The following is a 19,834-nucleotide window of genomic DNA, read 5'->3' on the forward strand; positions in this document are numbered from 1 at the left end:
AATTACCCTCAAAGCCACAAACCCCACCCTGAAAAGTTAAGTAAATATTGTCCCAATCCAGCAAATCTCCAAGTCCACAGAGACCTAAATTCATATATGAAGATGCATGGTGGTCCTACAAAGGGGTGCATCACAAAGAAGTCACTAGGACAGAAGTCACTAGAACAGTCTGTACATATAGGATTTCCTTGTGCCTACCTATCAGACCATGCATGGGACTCTAGCATGGCACACATTTAGCAGTTGTTCCACAAACTTCCCATTATCCAAATCTACCAAGATTCCTGCGTCAGTGCAACCGTCAGACCTGCAGTCACCATCATATGAGCATCTGATAACTCCATTTTTTTCAACCCTTTAATTTAGATAGAATGCAAAATTAGCTTTTCCACCATGGGAACTATCAGTTTCAAAGATGCAGTTAGCTTTCCCCATCTGGCAAATGTCACAAACATTGGCAAATGCCTAAGAAGAATGGCATTAAAAGGACTAAATGCTGTAATGGGCACTTTCCAGATTACAATAACTCTTCCTAGAAACAAAATATGACGACTGTTAAAAGAGAAGTAAAGCCTGCCAATACGTTTCACGCTATGATCTGGGTGACAGGGTTAATCTTTCAGATATGCTGCTGCAACTGATTGGAAGAGCTTTGGGCCACCTCCAGCTCTACGAACAATCGTGTGTGTCAAGTTTCTCACTTCTTGGCAGCTGGAATCTATTCCCAATGAGAGGGATTGGCACATTCTTTGTACAATAACATCATAAATAAAATCTCCTGATTCCTACTCTAGAAAACAGTTCTTCAAAAAAAATTCTGGAGAAATACTGCATATTACTTTCTTCACATTCACAATGAATTGCTTCCCTCATGTATATACAGAAACCACACCATGGAAGTGGCAGACTAGTCAAAAAAGCTACCAGTTGAGAGTGATGGAGCCACCATGCCTGGATCATACAGCTAGGCTGCTTGTTTGATTGCAGTGCTACACATCCACACACACCGCAGTTGACCCCCAAAGCATGGCTGGAAGGCGATGATGCAGAATTTCTGCTAAAGCTACGCAGGTCAAAGGCTGCTCAGGGCCTGCAAGGGAGATCTCCTTGGAACCTTGTATCAGCTACTTTATATATTGTGTTTAATGAGTTATGTATATCCCACCTTTCCCTGTGACTCAAGGCCACTTACACATACAAATTTAAATCCTACCAAATAGAATCCCCACTATAAACACCAGCACCCCACCATAAGTCTCCTCATAAAATAAAACAGCCTCACTGATCAACCTGGGCATAACTGGAGGTACTATTCTCCTCTGGAAACAGTAATGTCCACAGTAGGATTTAGCTTAGGTACCTCATTTAATTATTAAGAGTTGTGAAGTGTGCTCTGACATGGATAGCCCAGGCAAGTATTTGGATGGGAGACCTCCAAAGAATATCAGGGCTGGGAGGCAGAGGCAGGCTGTGACTTCTCTGAACGTCCTCCATGCCCCAGAATAGGGTCAGTACTTGGATGAAAGATAACCAAGGAAGTCTCTGCAGAGCAAGGCAATGGCAAACCACCTCTGCTTCTCACGTGCCTGGAAAACCCCTTGTCTGGGGTCACCATAAGTCAGTTGCTACTTGATGGCACTTACCTATGTATATACAGGTAGATTCCAAAGGCCCCAAAACATTATTTATTTAAAATAATGTATATGTTCCTCCAGAATGGCTCAGGATTTGAGGAAGGTAACAATAAAAAAATGCAATAAAACTGCAAAGTAACAGAGATAAAAATGAGTAAACTTTAAAACTAGAAAGATAAAATAAACTAAAACTACATTAACACACCAATTTGAAAGCACACTATACTCAGCTAACAAGATATTCCCTTCTGCCCTGTCAGACTGCTCCTGAGCTCTCTAGAATAATTCTGTTTTACAGCCCCACTGGAAAGGAAGCAGGATAGAAGCTTCTCTGACCTTTCCTTGGAGGCTGTTCCACAAACATGGGGCATTATAAAATGTGCTTTAGACTGGGGGCACTGACAATAAACTGCTCCAGGAAAAATGAAGCAGCAGCAAAAAAATATGCAAAGAGGGGTTGCCATTCAAGTATGGTCATTCAAGTATGGTCACAAGCCATGAAGGGCTTTCAAAGTAAGCAAAGCACATGGACAAAGAAATGAACAGACAGTTAGTGAAGGGACCTTAAGAACATAAGCACATAAGAGAAGCCATGTTGGATCAGGCCAATGGCCAATCTAGTCCAACACTGTGTATCACACAGCTGCCAAAACTCAGGTGCCATCAGGAGGTCCACCAGCGGGACCTCAGAACGGGAGTAGTGTGGTCCCCCCCTCCAGCTAATCACTGATAACACAAGGGCTGCATCTTGTAACAGCTAAAGTTTCTAGCTTTTTTTCAAGGACAATCCCATGTGAAGTGGATTTACTGAAGCATGGATCAGTGGGGTCAAATCCAGCATCTGCAAACAGGAAGTCAGCTGTCAGTTAACACACCACTAAGGGTAGGAAAAACAATCCCATTTAAAGCAGCAGCCCTTCCAGCCACCTTCACCTTTGTCTTATCTGGATTCAGCTTCAGATCTAATAGGGTCCACCCTGGGGACCATAGTTTGGGGGAAAGCAGCATAGAAATATTGTGAACGAACGAATGAATAAATGAATAAGAAACACATTCCTTTTTATCGGTTTAAAGATGGAGATTGTCCGCAATGGCCACTAATGGAGTCTCTATTCCCAGAACCAGACCTAACGCCAGAATGAAAAGGATTGAGGGCAGATACCTCATCCTAGTAGTTCTGGAGTTGCTCTGCAACTATCAACTCAATAACCTTTCCCAGAAAGGTCTGCAATTAACCTGCTTATCTAAAGATGCCATTCTTACAGTCTAATGACTACTGTTTTCAGGAGCTTTGAGGAAATCCCTTCAGAAGGAATTAGCAATCCTCTGAATCAAAGGCCCCAAAACCCTCTTGCAGAATTTTAACAAACCAAGACAAATATGAATCTAGAAGTAGTGGCTTCACACTCCCTAGAGCCTTATGAACATCAGTCAAGGAAACCAGATGATACTGATCCAAACAGCAACTAGATGGCACTACAAATACCTCTACAACCTGTGTACAGATTAAATCAGCATCTAAATCAGAGCAGATCTGAGAGATTTTATCAGCAAAGAACTGTGCAGCAACATCACAGCTAAATGCCAATCACTAACATTTTGGGACTTCCTCCTGGGAGTGGTCAATTGCCAAATGAGTCTAAATAACAGTGCTGGATGCAGTTCAAGCAATGCAATGATAATGGAGAACATTTCTTCTCTGCCGTCACTGCCAACTCATTTGAACACATGAAGCTGCCTTATACTGAATCAGACTGTTGGTCCATCAGTCAGTATTGTCTACTCAGACTGGCAGCAGCTCTCCAGGGGCTCAGGGGGAGGTCTTTCACATCATGTACTGCCTGGCCCTTTGATTTTTTTAAACTACTTTATTTTTCAGTTTTTCTTATACAGCCAAAAGCACTTTTATGTATACATTTTCATGTTTTTGGAGTCTTACATATAGAACATTTCCCCCACCAATTATATACTCTTATCCATCTTCTTTGGAACATTATCTCATCTTTACCACATAGTAACATAGTCAACTTGTCCATTTCAGCTGTTTCCAGCAGTTTCTTTCTAGAGGGTAGTGTATCTGTTTTCCAACATCGGGCTACCGTAATTCTTGACAAAGTTAATACATATGTTAATAAGTATCTATCTTCTCGATCAAAGTTATCTGGAGTAATGTTTAACAAGTATATTTCTGGTACCAATTTTAAATTTACATTCATTTGCCTGGTCCTTTTAATTGGAGATGCCCATGGATTCAACCTGTACCTTCGGCATGCAAAGCAGATGCTTTCCCACTGGGCCACAGCTCCTCCCCATTTTCTTTCCAATTGGCTTTTTTGCATTTTTGGCCCAAGTTTTCTGCCCCTGATGCTCAGTCCAGATGTCTACCAGGCCTTTTTAATATACTCAACTCCCCTGCAAACCAGATGGCCAGAATTCCATACAGAGGCACTGGGGAAGAAGCTTGTCTGTTATCTGGCAGAGGCTGCCATTCCAAAGGCTTTCACCACTTTTCACAGGTACTGGCCAGTAACTATAGCAAGAAACACAGCACAGCTCCAGATCACAGCACTATTTTGCTGTAGTAAAATTCATCATTTTCTTGCCTTGTGCAAGCACCCAATCCCTGCACCATCAGTATTTACAAACTGTGAGTCACTCTTTCAAGCATATGAGTGTAAATGATCCAATTCTTCAATGCATAATCCCATATCATTCACCTTTCTTCTTTCAAATGCCATGAGGCATTGAAATACAAATGGCTCTAAGGCTTGGGGTCTTAAAGGAGAGGGGAGAGGTTGTGGCTCACTGGCAGAGCATCTGCTTGGCATTCAGAATGTCCCAGGTTCAACCCCAAGCATTAGGACCAGGCAGTAGGTGATGTGAGAGACCCCAGCCTGAGACCCTGGAGAGCCATTGCCAGTCTGAGTAGACAATACTGACTTCAATGGACTAAGAGTCTGATTCAGTAAAAAGCAGCTTCATGTGAAATACAAGTCTAGCTGGAGACACACTGAAACCTCCTTGCCCACAAGACTGGGAAAAGAGGAAGTAACCCCCCCCCTCCTCCATTTTATATGTTCTGCTACACATTATCATAAGGTAAGGGTAAAAATGGAGAATGATACAGGTCAGATCAGAACTAAGTGTCATTGCACACTGAGTTTTAAAAGTCTGGGTTTTCCCCCATCTCTGGAAGTGGCCGGGATCCAGTTCAATTGCCTGCTAGATTACATATGGCCCTGCTAGGAAAACCAGCTAAGGAATTTGGTGCTAGGAAGTCTCCAGGTGATTCCTGGAGATTTCCCAGAATGCATTCCAGGAGGGCTCCCAGGATGCACCTGCGACCTGGGCAGACCAGGTCAAGGGTGTGGAGAGAGTGATATAAAGTGAGTGGAGACAGGGGGTTAAGAAACTTCCTTGCAAGGGGAAGTTGCTCCCTCTTCCTGTTGTATAACAGGAAGGCGAGCCAGACACTTTCAGGTGCTCACACAAAGTCCAGAGTTCAATACCAGACGTCCACAAGCCAGAGGGTCCTTACCAAAAGGGGTGAAGCAGAGAGCATAGTCAGGAGGTCCAAGGGTCATCCACAAGCCAGAGAGTCACAAAGTCAAAGTCCCAAGCTAGTCCAAGGTCACACAAAGAAAGCAGGGTCAGGAGTTATGGTCACAGAGTCCAGCAGAATGACTTGTTGCTTTCACAACAGGCAGGCTCCCAGCTCTGGGTTTTATAGGTACTTCCTAACAAGCCCTTGTTAGCAGCCAGCTGCTTGGGAGTACTGCTGCAACTACTCTAGGCTGTCATCAGCAAGCAGTTGGCAATGGGCCAGGAGACGTGCACTCTGCCTCCTTGTTTGCAGCTCCCTTCTAAGCATCTGTCTCTGGCACTCTAAGGGTGGAGGGGAGCCTGGTGGCCTGGTCTTAATCACTTGAGTCTCACCTGCTGTATCAGAACTGGGTGGTGGCTCTGGATCAGCTGCTGGTGGTGAGTCTTGGTCAGCCTGCAGCTCATCAGCTTGTTTGGTGGCTTCTGTTGACTCAGAGCCAGCCATGTGTGAATCCCTTCTCCTGAGGAGTCCTCATCTCCTGAGGACTTCATGCTGAGCTCAGGCTGACCCATGACACTTCCTTGGAATGCTGCGTTGGGGACTTTGAGCTCTGGTCTTCAAGCAGGCAGCCATCTTTTCCTGATCATGAAGTCTCCAAGGTAATGGGATACAGATAGGAACCTTGTAACTTTTTAAGATCATTAGTGCCTGCCCTATTTTAACATCAGTTAGTGTATGTCTAGAACAGAAAAAGGGGATTGCGTTTATGACCAATTTTCCTTTGAAATCCATTTGCTGATCTAGTGCTGTACTTAAGCATGCTTCTAAATATTTTCAATAAATCTTTTCTGACTTTGGAGGTTGGTTCTCAATCTCTGAACCACCTAGATCCCCCACCATCTTGGACATGCTAATGCAAGAGGAGGAAAGCAATCTGTGTGCACGTGGCTGTTTCTCTAGGGGAGCCCCAAAGTTGTAATTGGTCTGTGTAGTAACCAGGCTCTGGGTAATGGAGGAGATAGTAGTGGAGCCTCAGGTTGAGAAGGTGACCTAGGAGCCCTGTCCTAGCAGGAACCCCCCCCCACCAGCAGGTGGTGGCAGTGAGTTACCCTAGTGGAAGGAAGAAGTAACCCCCTCCAGGAGTTAGCAGCACCAAGAAGGGGTGGGCAGAGCACAGTCTGCAAGTCAAAGCGGGCCAGTTCCATCACAGCAACAAATGAAAAAATGTGCACAGTGGATTCTAATCTTGTATCTTAGTAACACTGGTAAGGTGACAAACCTTTAAAAGAAGTACTAAAGTATAGATGAAGTTAGGATTCTATCATGTTATTCTCTTCCAATCCTCCCAAACCTCGAATCACCAGAAACTTCTCAATAAGTTTTTTAGCACAACTGGTAAAACTCTTTCAAATAGTTTTGATCTGATGTGGACCCGTAGGCAGCAGTCACTGGAGATTATGTTTGCTGGGTGCCAGGAACCCTCAAAATGGAAGAGTGACCCACAGGAAGATATGGACTTGGCCTTACCAGAAGCTGCTGCTCCAGATTTCCCTGTTGTCTCCATCTTACCCATGGATGACTATTTCACTTTCATCAACCGCATCCATAGCATGCAGCTGGAAGTTGCTACAGGAAAAATAAAAGACCAAGCTCCCAAATCTGCCAGTACCCAGTATCCTAGCACCTCCTCGTAGAGATCTGCAAGGCCTCCTCTTCAAATGTTATGGTTCATCAAGATATAGTATGCCTCATGTTAGCCTAATATTTCCACCCCTTCAGACCCAGGGACCTAATCTGCAGACACCTTTGAGAACCAGCTTTTCTTCTCTTTAGAGAGCCTGACCTGACATCACCCTTCTCACAAGGCCAACTACATATACCTTATTTACTTTGCTTCCCAGTGGGACACATGCTGCTCTGTACCTAAAAGTACCTAAATATCCCACATACACCCCACAAATCAATGTTCCCTCTAAGCTGTGGAGTCTTGTGAGCAAAAACTCTACTTTGTGAGCGACTAGCATTAAAGTTGTGAGCGAGTGATTTGTCTGCTGCATAAATTAGTTTGCTCTGGAGCCCTCCTTCATGAGCGAAGACAAAAATGTGTGAGCTGGAGGCTAAAAAACTGTGAGCTAGCTCACCCTAACTCAGCTTAGAGGGAACACTGCCCACAATCCCATGTTTCTTTCCCTTAGTGATGTTCCCTCAGCTTTAGCAAGCTCTGCTTCAGCATACAACTACAATAAAGGAAACTTTTTTAGTACTATATGTACCATGGGTGGCTAATTATGGAACCAGACTGCATCTTAAGACAGCAGAACTTCATATACATACTTTTGAAAGTGCCGATCGAAAAGCACTGACTCCAGCTTTCAATGTGTTTGAGTCATATAAAAGCAGAACAAGCACTGGGGAACCGGGCAGGAAGACAGCTAGAGTCGCAGTTCTGAAAAAAATTCAGAATTCTCAGAAAGCATAAAGGGTAAACAGAAGGAAAACGTAAAAGGAGAAATCACAGGAAGTTCTTCACCCGCATTGTGAATTCTGCTTCTTTTTGGCTTCACAGTTTTCACAAAAGACAAACATGCCAGACAATCCTGTTCGGTCCTGCCCCTCCTTTCTAAATTATAAGCAGGAGCCCACCTTCAGCCTCATTGAAAATATTTTTATATTAGCACATGTACACTTATCCTTTCATCAGCATTATTTTTCTTTTAACAACCTGCAATATTTTAAAGAATGTTAATACTGCTCCAGGAAATTGTGGGGGAAAGTGGTTTCACAATCACACAACAGCAGCCAAGGGCGCTCCATAGGCAACTCCTTCCCATTCCATCGTGACGACGCAGCCCAGCGGAGCCAACAAGACGTGTGCCGGAGCTGCAGTCGTCACACAAGCCGCGCACCACAAAGATCTCGCCTAAAGGAGTCGCTGCAATAAGGACTGCACTAAGAGACGCCGTCGCCAGGAGAAAAAAAGTGGAAGGAAGCCGAGAAGAGGGGGGAAAAAAGCAAGAACAAGAAGTCTTGCTGTCTGGGATGCTGGTAGGCAGTCACCCCCCTGAATACTGTGGCCCTAGATAGGAAGTAAATTAATCATGTAAACCGCTCAGAGCCTTTGGGGTTGAGCGATCTAGAAATTGAAAGTTAAATAAATAAATTAATAAATAAACTAAGTAAGAGAAGAAAGTATCTAAACAGGACTTATAGACATGGGCTTTGGTACTTTGCAAAACAGCCTGAAGACCAACCTAACACAGGTGAGTCTAGAGACATCAGATGCTTCTACTGAATGCTATGTAAAGAACCAGTCTTCCCATACAGCATCTTTGTGTATCACACTTATATTCTTCTCTTCCTCCCTCCAAGGAGCTCGGGGTGGTATACCCTGAGGGTGGTATATATAGGTCAAATAAATAAAAATAAATACATAGTTTTCCAGTTCCCCGATTTTATCCTCACAACCCCGAAAGGTAGGTTAGGCTGAGAGAGAATGACTGGCCCAAGGTCACCCAGTTGAATGCAGGTCTCTCCTGTGTAAATCTGACACAATAGCCAGAACACCATGCTGGCTGCATACCATATTGGCTTTATTAGACGTGATGATTCAAATGAGCCAGTTGTCTTCAGCTGAATCAAGGGCTTTAAACCATTGCAAAAGGCAGAAGAGCAGCCTTAAGAAGAAAAAGCCTACAGCCATTCCTGGCTTAGCCTTGCCTGGCCTGAGAAAGGCTGCAGGGCCCTAGCAGGCAAAGCGGAACTGCACTGCAATTACTTTCACCTCATTGTCCACAAAGTCTTTTGGAGGAACCTTCGAAAACAGTAAGGCTGAAACAGAAGGAAAAGGATGTGGCAACTTTTTTTGGGGGGTGTATCCTCTGCCCCACAAGAGCACAGCGGGAAGAAGGGGATGCCATACTCTTACTCCTCAGCCTCCTGTAGCAGCAGCCGCTCCTCCCGCTTCTTCCTCATTCGCTCTTTGAAGGCTTCCAGCTCTTTTCTCTAGAGAAGACAAAAGCAAGTCAGTTCTCTATGTCACAAATGCATCTCTAATCTAGCGCAAGGTTGCTCACAGCAGAATCCTAAACAAACATTCACTGACTGCAATATAGAGGGTGTGCCTCTGCTTTGGACTGCCATGTCATTCTCTTTAGTAGCTAAGGTCTAAAACAAGAACAGATGTAATTGTACTCATCCTTCCATAGACAGTGAAATACACAGGACAGATGTGCCTGGCAGCACTTATTCTTTTGCCCTCAACCCAGGGAATAGCAATCACAACCAATAAGGGAAACCATAAGAATGAATATTAGCATGCTCTGTAGAAAAAAACAGTCAAGGGAGAAAAGGGTTACCAAAAATATAAGGATTGCTCCCTTGATGTCCACCTCTCTCAATACTAGCCATATATTATTTTATATGCATTCATGTGCTGGGAGAGGATATGCTTTGGCGCATTGTACCATGAGACTATAAACACACACACACACAAAAAGAGGGGAAAGGTCAGAAAAAAGCACATCCCTCCCCACACACAGCTGCTAGCAACACTTTAGGAAGCCCAACTTATTTTATGAAACCCATCATGCTACATTCTGTAAACCTGAGGCACTGAAAGCATAGTATGACCTGCATGCACTACAGGAGTCTGTGTGTCCCACCAAAACCTACGGATGGAACCTCCATTCCATCAACAGTCTTACCCTTTCTCCTTGAGAGTTTGTATTAGAGAATTTAGCCACATGCAACCTATGCCAGTCCTTATCCAAACAATGTTTTGAACTCCCTAAGGGTAAAGCTTCTGCCTTTCTCCTCCACGTTGAAAGATGCACCCCTCCCCAGCAGGGAAAGTCAACTCCTTGTGTCATCTGAGGACACCAATGAAAGCCACAGTACATATAATATGCAGTTGTGTCTCATTCTGTTCCACCAGGGCTTTAAAAAGAAAACGCAGCCATGGGAAGCCAGAGAATGCTGAAAACAGGCAAGTAGAACAAAAGTGTTTAATGCTTTCCCCCGGATCATTTTAATGCTCAAAATAGTTCCTCTGCAGGGTTGGGTCCCCCCTCCCCCTTTCAGGAAGAAAACCAAGAAGTGCTGATTTTTGTGCACATTAATGGATCAAGAGAAAAGGGTTAAGCACCTCCTCCCTATTATCTGCTCAAGACTCCAGCCCCATGTTTCAGATTTTGGGACTGGTTTCTTTTCTCACTTTAAAAAACTTTAGACAAAGTTATATGCAGCTATGTATCATTTGTAATGTGGCTCTGAATATCAAACAAAAAAGGCAATTCAAATGCTGTGTCAGCTTCATTATTTGCAAAAAAAGACATGTGTTGGTAGGACACATTCTCAGCAAGACTCTTAGACAGACAACATGTCAATGTAGGCAGAGCTACACACTTCTAAGTCCATGCTTAGGATGGCACTAACAATGTTTATAACTAAAGCATATTACCTGGAACTCATTTTCAGGTGGAAAGATTTCTCTCTGCAGGAAAAAGATTACAAAGCATCATACAATTGTAAGGATTAGCAGAATGTCACAAAGTCATGCTGTTTACCCAAACAGATTGGTCCACATCTAGATTATACTGTATCATATAAGCAGACAGCAGCTGACTTGCCAGATACCAGCACGGTAAGGAAAATAAATCTAACAGACACATCCAAGGAAACCATGCCACATGCATGCTACAATAATTCTTTAAAAATCCCTAGTAAACCAGCCAATGTCACTTAAGACATTTTCTTGCTATCCTTAATGCAGTAAAGAAATAGTACACCAACCACAACTCCCCAAGCAGAAAGTTTTTTCTTAGCCTCTAGCATGACACTCCTAATTTCAACAAGTTGCCAATGAAGCCCTAACCAGGAAAAGCATCATAAGACGCAAAATGTGGAAAGAACAGGGGGAGCTGTAACTTTTCCCTGGGAGAGAACCCAGGAGTTCTGGCTTCTATTCACTATTAGCTGAGTACATAACTCTGCTTATTCTACCACAACAGACTTTTACCAAATGGTGGAGCAGAGCCAACCACATCAAAGATGAGTTGTGGGCAGTGTGAGCTGCAGCATAATTGAGGGAACCAGGAACAATGCAGTGAAAAACCGCCATGGGTTTTTCAATCCAATGTCAGAGCTGAAACCAACATCGCAACAAAAATAAAACTACACAAGGGGAAAAAAGTTAGTCCAAACTGTCATTCCATACACACACACCCCAATTACTGGGGGGGGGGAGACTGACCTTTCGCTTTATTACATATTCTTCAAAGTACTCTGCTTGATTTGAAACCCAGAACATGGCAACAGGAAAAGACAGATACAGCACCATCTGGAAGATAAAAAAGGAAAACATACTGAAATATTAATACATTGGTTAAGCCCACTCAAGGATACAATACAGAATTACATTAAATTCTGACTGGTCAGACCCCGACCCCCCTCCCCCAGCTGCTGCTGCTGCTTTTAGTGAGAGGATAACCTATGAAGGACAGGAAGAGCCACAGCCAACAGATTCCTCTTCCCATCCATGTCAGAAATAACTAGAGTCTCAGATCACAGACTTGCACCAGGGAGAAGTGAAGCAGAACAGCCACTGATAACATCCCAGGTTGTGCTATCCTACGGGAACCATGTCTCACTGACTCCAGTGGGACTTTCCTGCAGGGAGATGGCCAGCAGATTACAGCCTAAGAATTACTGGGATGCTGGACTGATGAGGGGTGGCATTTCTGAACACACACCCAATCCATTTATGTTTTATAGCATTTCTGTATGTATGCAATCAGTCATAGATAAAACTGTATTTATTAGATAAACGAGGTAACAATAGCCAACTCAAACAATCTAATGGCCTGTTCTTCCAAGACAAAACCCTATAATCCAAAGTGCTCAAGGAGAAGCATGACAGGGAACCTAGACTCTGGAGCGGCTTGTCCTTCGGCTGTCTGCCTCCATGGTAAGGACAGCAATTGCTTGAGAAGGGAGTCTCCATATCTCGGGACAAGGTTGAGAGGCATGCGTTGCAGCCACCGCGCCGAATCTATCTAAGCAGGTCCGGGACTGCTCAGTAGCTGCCTCTGGGAAGCCTTACAGCTGCCTTCAGAGCCATTAAAAAAAAGGAAAAAAACCCGGATAGGAATGTGTTAAATAAATTCATTCTGCCACGACCAGGCCGGGAGAATCCGCTCAATACCCCCCGCCCGGGGTACACTGGACCACCACGAACTGCATGAGTGGTTGATTCGTCAACGGGATAATAATGCCGTGCCCGGGGATGATGTCGGAGGAGGAAGGTTGTGGACAGGAATAGGTCTCCTCTTTCTGTCTGCAAATCTCTAGCTGCTCACAACCCTCGAGGGCCCTGGAATGAAATTAAGACGGACCCGGAACACTTCTAGCTTCACCCCCATTGCAGCGCATCGACGGACCAGAGCGACATCCCGCCCCCCTGTGCCCGCCCCCCATGATCTCCTCCCCCATTCAAAGATGGTGCCCCGGAACCAGCATGGCGTCAAGGGAAGGGGGCGGGAAACACTCGCTTCACTCCTCCCATTTCTGATGACCAATAGGACCTTTGTTGATTACGTAAGCGGTAAGGGGAAACGGAACGGTCGATCGGAGAAACGTCATTGGCAAGCGCCTGTGTCTGGAAGGGGCGATAATGCCGGAGCTGGAAACGGTGTTGGGGAAGCGAGAGCTTTTCTTTGTGAGTAGGGCGCGTGGGGGCGACACTTTCGGCGAGGACCTCGCGAAGTTAAGCTTTGTTGGGCCGCGGGGGCTTTTTTGGACAGATGTGGAAAAGTTAAAGTCTTTAAGCATGTGTAGAGTGCTTTTGCCGGAACCCTGTATGACCCTACACATGTGGCATTAGAAGGCAGGGCAGCCAGTTCAGGCAGTGTGACTCGGCAGTCCCTTACGCCTCTCATTCTAGCAAATAAGCAATGTTTCTCCGAGTGTTGTGGCTTCAGAGGTCTTTCGGCTTTCTGATCTACGTTTAAAGTTGCCAGATACTTAGAAAAAGGACATTTGCCAGAGGCTGTGTTTTGCACAAGAATTTTTTACTGTATAAAATGTTCATCAAAAATGGAATCTTTGTTGCAGTATACAGGATTTTGACAAAACATTCAGGAAATAATCACAGTATCAACAACATGCTATCTTAGTGGACTCCAGAGCTTGCCCATCCCCCCATATCTTTCGACCCACCTAACTCACCTCTTTTCATGCTCCAACACCAATGTTATTTTCTGTCCCCTTCTCATCTCTAAAATTCACATCTCCTTTAAATGTTAAAAGAAAACACAGTTATGATTTTAAGTGTTTTCTTGTTGATTGTGTTAATGCCTTGCTTAGCGGCTAATTTAACCAACATGTCCTGGCTTCTTTCCATTTTCGAAGTGGACTGCCAGCAAATGGTATTACCACTGTCACCTCTCCCTGCATACACCTGTCTTTGCAGCTGGTTAAACAGTTTGGTAGACAACTGGTGTTACTCTGGGTATGCTCACACATTATCTTCATGCCAGACAATGTTATTATAAGAGACATGAAGCTACTGTGCTCCTTGTCTTTTGACAGTCTAGTTCAAAACAGTATGGTGAGTGTCATTCCTGCCACTCAGTGATGTGGGCAGGGAGGCTCTGAGAGTGATGATAACGTGGCCTACACGGTTTTCATTAGATGTTACCAGAAAGAAAGAATAAAGTGACCTGGAGCAGTGGTCATCCTGTGTCTCTTTTAAATTTTGGTTTGGTTGTAACAACTGCCCTATGAAGTGGGCCAGCATTATTCTCCTTTTGCAGGTTTAAGCAGAGCAGGGTTGGGGGATTAAGCATGAAATAGTGTTGCTTGGCTGAGGGTCACCCAGTGAATTTGTGATTAAAGTGAGTTTTTACTTCCCGGCTCACACTTTGTAATCTTGTTTTCTGAAACTCAAGATTGCATCTAAAAACTCTGCAATAAGAACAGTATAATACACATAACCAACAAGGTTAGAGAACAGCACATTAAAAATACAATAAAGCAGGATTACCAGGTTGGAGAACAACACAGTTAATCATTATATAAAAGATGGATTACGCCGTTAAAGAATAGTGCTATAAACCCTGCATAGTATACACAGTGAAAACTGTCTTAGATCCCACAGACGTTAACTACAACCTTATTCACTTATTCAAAAATGCCCCCCTGAACAATTCCAATATACTGCACATAGTTATGAAACCTTACTCGTTCAGTAGCCTGAGAGTTGATGACCTAGGCCTCTCTCTCTCTGGAATTTCCATTATCTACCCAACACAGGAGGAAGAAGACCTGCAGTATGAGGAAGAAATCTTGCGGAATCCCTTCTCTGTCAAGTGCTGGATCCGCTACATTGAATTCAAGCAGAATTCTCCCAAGCATGTCCTGAACCTGATCTATGAGAGAGCTCTTAAAGAGTTGCCAGGCAGGTATGCATTTCTCTCTCTCTTTCTCTGTCTCTTAGATGTAAGGTGCTTCAGCAAACTCTGCATTGATGAAGACAGTAGGAGAATCAGGCTTTTCCAGTGCAGTTTTTAAAGATATTCTTATTTTAAAATGTAACTATGCAAAGATATCTCTGATTCATCAAGATCTGTTTGGTGCTCTAACTTCTGGTTTTCGGTGCCGCGGCAGCGGACCAGCTCCAGAAGAGATCCTGAGAAGCTGTGCCAGATCGCCAGGTTTAGAAGGAGTTCGAGGGCTCTCGATTTCCCCTGGGCTCCGAAGAGGAGCCCAAGCAGGGAGCTTGATCTTGGACCCTCTGCAAGCAGTGGCAAGCGGATTGAATCCAAGATCGCCCAGAAAACTGAACCTGAGCGAGAGCACGTATGGACTCCATAGCTGTGGAGCCATGAACGACCGGGACGAAGGAATACAGTCGACCTCATACAAAACTTCAAAAGAAACTCTTAACACCGTGAGTACTATTAAAGCACTGAACTCAGAAGAGACTCTCTGTTCTGATCTAGCTCTTTAAAAGAGGATGTAAAAAGAGAGAGGTGAAGGGGCTTGGAAAAGAAATATATCCTAAAATACATAAAATACTTTCAAGGCTAAAAGAAATGGTTGATGTCTGGAATTAATAACTTCTTGACAGACTCGTAGTACCCTTCAAGTATAATTTGATGCTCTATGACCTTGTGGATTATAATTTTGGATATTGGATTATTTGGACTAGACTTCCTTTTATTAAATCCCTTTTGGAATTATAACTTGGCTACATTTGGATCTACATGAAGATACCCTAATCAGGATTACAATTCTTTATACCTTTTTATTTGGATTACAAATTAAAGACAAGGAAGAAAGAAGAAAGGAGGAGTTTACAAATGACTGGAACTCACTTTCACTTTCCAAACATCACTTCTGCAGAGGTTATGTTTTAATTTGGAATTGTTATGTCTTTGCATGTTGTTCTTACCAAAGCATAATGTGTTCCTGAGAGTAATGGAAACTGTTGAGAAACTGTTGAGTAAGAAACAAAAAAAGGGGAGGTTAAACTTAAGATACTGACTGGGAGGGTGCCTGTCGATATTAAGAGATTCTTTGGTTTGACTATTGTGATTATTATATAATTTTAAAAGATGTTCAATTTAGAGTAATTCAAAATATAGTAAACGACACTGTTAACAACATGATGGATAAAAAAATTAACCCCCCTACTGACCATTCTCCTGGCCAACCTAAATCAGTATCTGCCAGTCTGACACAGATCTCAGCAAAGGAATTACAAATTTTAATACGAGAAGCCATAACAGCAGCTGTCAACCCCATGCAAGTTCAACTAGATTCACTTACACAACAAACAACACACCAGATGTCAGAAGTACAAAAACAGCTAAAAGAAAATAGACAATAAATTTCTTATTTGGCCAAAACTGTTAATCAAATGGAAGACAAATCTGAAAAGGTGCAGCTTAAAGTAAAAACAGTAGAATCTAAGAAAAATTCTATGGAAGAAGCCCTCATTAAACTAGAGCTTGATAAAGCATCATACATTCTAAGATTCCAAAATATTCCAGAAAAAACAAGATGAGAAATTTGAAATGGCACAAATACTGGCTGAGTATATGGAGGCAGAAAACACAGATGAACTATATAATGAAATTGATGTTGCTTATAGAATGAATTCTGCGAATGCAAGGAAAAATAAACTCCAGAGAGAAGTACATGTGAGATTCCACAAAAGATCAATAAGAGATGAAATTCTGAAAGCAACAAGTGAAACACCTTTACAAATAGAAGAAACAGAAATTAAAATGTCAAAAGAAATTCCATGGAGCGTGAGAAGAGAAGAGAATATATGGAGCTTACAAGCACTCTTAGAAAGAATGCATGTTGTAATGCATAAGAAAACTGAAATAAATAAATATTTATTTAAAAAAAAAGAAAGAAAGAATGGAATTGCATATAGATGGCTACTCCTAGAAGGCATTTTCTTTACTTACAAGGAGAAAAGATATAAAATCAACTCAATTTTCAAATCGGAAGAATTTTTAAAAACAAATGGTGAAGATTTGGAAGCTGAGGAAGAAAAAACAAACTACAGAGGAGGATCAGTGAGAAATACAAGGAGCAACTGGATGAACTGAAAAAACTGCAAAAATTAGAAAAACTGGAAAGATCACAACACCCCAGATGGTTACAAGACTTTAACTGAAGAGTAAAGATGACAACAAAATACTAACTAAAGATGAATAGAAGAAAAATAGATCGTCTCAATAAATGTCAATGGACTGAATGCACCCCAAAAAAGAAAACAGATTGTTCAACAACAGAAAAAGATGCAATTAGACGTGATATATCTACAAGAGACCCATATAAAATATCCAGACCAAAAATATTTGGAGAATAAAAAGCTTTGAAAAAACAATCTCTTCGGATAAAGAGAAAAAAAGAGAGGTGTAGTGCAACAAGAATTAGTTTATAGCTCTGAAGATGGTAGAATTTTGATAGTCCAAATACAAGGACAAGGTAAAATAACCTTAATTATAAATATATATGTCCCCGATCAACATCAAGAAAATGTTTATAAATTGTTGCAAGAACTTATTTTAAAACAAAATTACGATGACATTTGCCTGATTGGAGATTATAATGCTGGTTTTGATAAGGTCTTAGACAGAAAAACAATAACTGGAAAACAGAAACAAGGCAATGAACTTCCAAATGCATTTCTACAATTGGCAGAAGAACATAACCTGATTGACTCTTGGAAAACCAGAAATCCAAAAAAGGAGGATTACACCTATTATTCAGCAAGACATAAGTCATGGTCAAGAATAGATATGTGTTGGATTTCAGCAACTATTATAAACGACCTAGTAGAAGTAGAAATTTTAACAGCAACCTTCGCAGACCACAACCCTCTTATGACTACATTGCAAGACACACCAAAGAAAAATACGCTTTTATTGAAAAACTCAAAATTTGTAACAGAGACAAAAAAAGAATTTCAAATGTTTTTTGAACAAAATATCCAGCCAGATATTTCTATTCTAACTGTATGGGATGCATTTAAGGCTTATGCTAGAGGTTGGATAATGAGAGAATCAGCACGTACAAAAAACAGTTTTTACAAATTAAGGAACAAATTAAGAAGCAAGAAGTAAATTTGAAATAAGATCCCTCAGCTGAACATCTAAGAGTGAAATTAAAACTATTACAACATCAAATGATTTGCCTGTTGACAGAAGAAATAGCCAAAAAGATTACCTATGCAAAACAAAATTATTTTGAAAATGCTAATAAACCAACCAGATGGTTAGCATATAAACTACAAAAAAAGAAAAAGAAAAGAGTATAAAAATTTTAAAGGACAGTGAAGGAGAAGAAAAACTATATCCAAAGATTTTTTTTCAAATAATGGAGATATTTTATAGAAAATTATATCAAAGAGGAGAAGGTACAACAGAGGAGATTAAAGATTTTCTGAAGAAATATAACTTAAAAAACATTACTGAAGAACAAAGGAAAGTTTTAAACGATCAAATAACTATGTGTGAAATTATAGAAGCATTAAAAAAAACTAAAGAAAGGGAAAACACCAGGCCCTGATGGATTACCGGCAGAATGTTACCATGTATTTGAAGGTCAAGTGATATTACCCTTAAAGTATGTAATACAAAACATAAGAACTGAAGGCAAAGTACCAGAAACTTGGTACGAAGCCCTAATAACACTGATACATAAGCAAAATTCGAATGAGAAAGAAATTAAAAACTATAGACCAATTTCACTATTAAATGTAGACTATAAAATCTATGCCTCTATTTTAGCTACAAGACTGAAAAAATATCAATATAGATAATTCATCAAGATCAAGCAGGATTTTTACCAAAAAGACAACTCAGAAATAATGTTAGAACAGTCTTGAATGTAATTGAATACTTTGAAGCACACTCAGAAGAACACCTGGCTTTGATTTTCCTGGATGCAGAAAAAGTATTTGACAGTGTCAGTTGGAGTTTTATGTTGGAACAATTGGCAGATTCACAATGTGGTAAAGAATTTTTCACAATGGTTAAAGCAATGTACGCTAAACAACATTCAAAGATTCTTATCAATGGAGGCTTATCACAAAGTATTGAAATACAAAAAAGGAACTAGACAAGGTTGTCCACTTTCACCATTGTTTATATTTGTATTGGAAGTATTGAATGACACCATAAGAAAAGATAGAGACAACAGAGGACTTAAAATAAGAGGAGAAGAATATAAATTACAAGCATTTGCAGATGATTTGGTATTTATTTTAGAAAACTGATTGGACTCAATTACACAATTATTAACAACACTACAGAAATATGGTCAAGTTGCAGGTTTGAAGATTAACTTGACTAAAACAAAAATGTTAATAAAAATATGACTAAAGATCAAATCCAGCAGTTAAAAGAGAAATCAGGCTTTGAAGCACAAAAAAGAGTGAAATATTTAGGTATAAATATAACAAATAGATGTAGCTGTTTGGTGAAAGATAACTACATGGAACTTATGCAAGAAATCCAAAAAGACTTGGAAAAATGGAAAAACCTACAAATATCTTTGATGGGCAAAATAGCCACAATAAAGATGAATATTTTACCAAGACTGATATTTTTATTTCAAACAATTCCAATTTTCCAAAACCAGCAATACTTCAAAGATCTTGACAGAATGATGACAAAATTCCTATGGCAGAACAAGAAGCAGGAATAAAAATAAAGGCCTTACAAGATGCAAAAGAAAGAACTGGATTTGCTTTATCTGACTGGTTCCTATATTACAGAGCAGGAACCCTGATGTGGCTAAAACAATGGCTCACACTAGAAAATACTAGATTATTAACTTTAGAAGGACATGATCTATCATTGGGTTGGCACACATTTTTGTGGTATGGAAAATCAGATGGACATAAATATTTTAAGCAGCATATTATTAGGAAATCCTTACTGAAAGTATGGGAAAATGTAAAAAGAATATTTTTCACCAAGACACCCAAATGGGTTTCACCACTTGGAGCCTTCACAAACCCTAATTTACTTCAAAAAATATGTTGATGAGATATGAAGACCTCTGAAATAATAAAAATGAACTAAAATCAACAGAAAAACTTAAAGAACATGAAATCAATCTGTTGGTGGGAAAG

At 41.3% G+C, this 19,834-nt stretch overlaps 2 protein-coding genes across 2 annotated transcripts in view; one reads left to right on the forward strand and one right to left on the reverse strand.

The window, feature by feature from the left end:
* Positions 1-8,667: 8,667 nt before the first annotated feature.
* Positions 8,668-12,627, reverse strand: PET100 (PET100 homolog). Its single transcript, XM_015412597.1, has 4 exons — positions 12,570-12,627; positions 11,429-11,515; positions 10,637-10,669; positions 8,668-9,180 (listed from the first exon to the last, which is right to left on the reverse strand). Exons 1-4 carry the CDS (start codon positions 12,594-12,596, stop codon positions 9,100-9,102), a joined length of 228 nt encoding a protein of 75 aa, XP_015268083.1. The 5' UTR covers positions 12,597-12,627; the 3' UTR covers positions 8,668-9,099.
* Positions 12,628-12,828: 201 nt separating this feature from the next.
* The window catches only part of XAB2 (XPA binding protein 2), a 30,370-nt gene continuing 23,364 nt past the window's right edge, over positions 12,829-19,834 (forward strand). The window contains exons 1-2 of the mRNA XM_015412585.1: positions 12,829-12,892; positions 14,488-14,636. Of these exons, the coding sequence (XP_015268071.1) occupies positions 12,848-12,892; positions 14,488-14,636 (194 nt within the window). The 5' untranslated portion in view covers positions 12,829-12,847. The remainder of the gene's footprint in view (positions 12,893-14,487; positions 14,637-19,834) is intronic.

Source organism: Gekko japonicus, unplaced genomic scaffold, assembly GCF_001447785.1.
Source record: "Gekko japonicus isolate JY-2015 unplaced genomic scaffold, Gekko_japonicus_V1.1 scaffold792, whole genome shotgun sequence".
NCBI lineage: Eukaryota > Metazoa > Chordata > Lepidosauria > Squamata > Gekkonidae > Gekko > Gekko japonicus.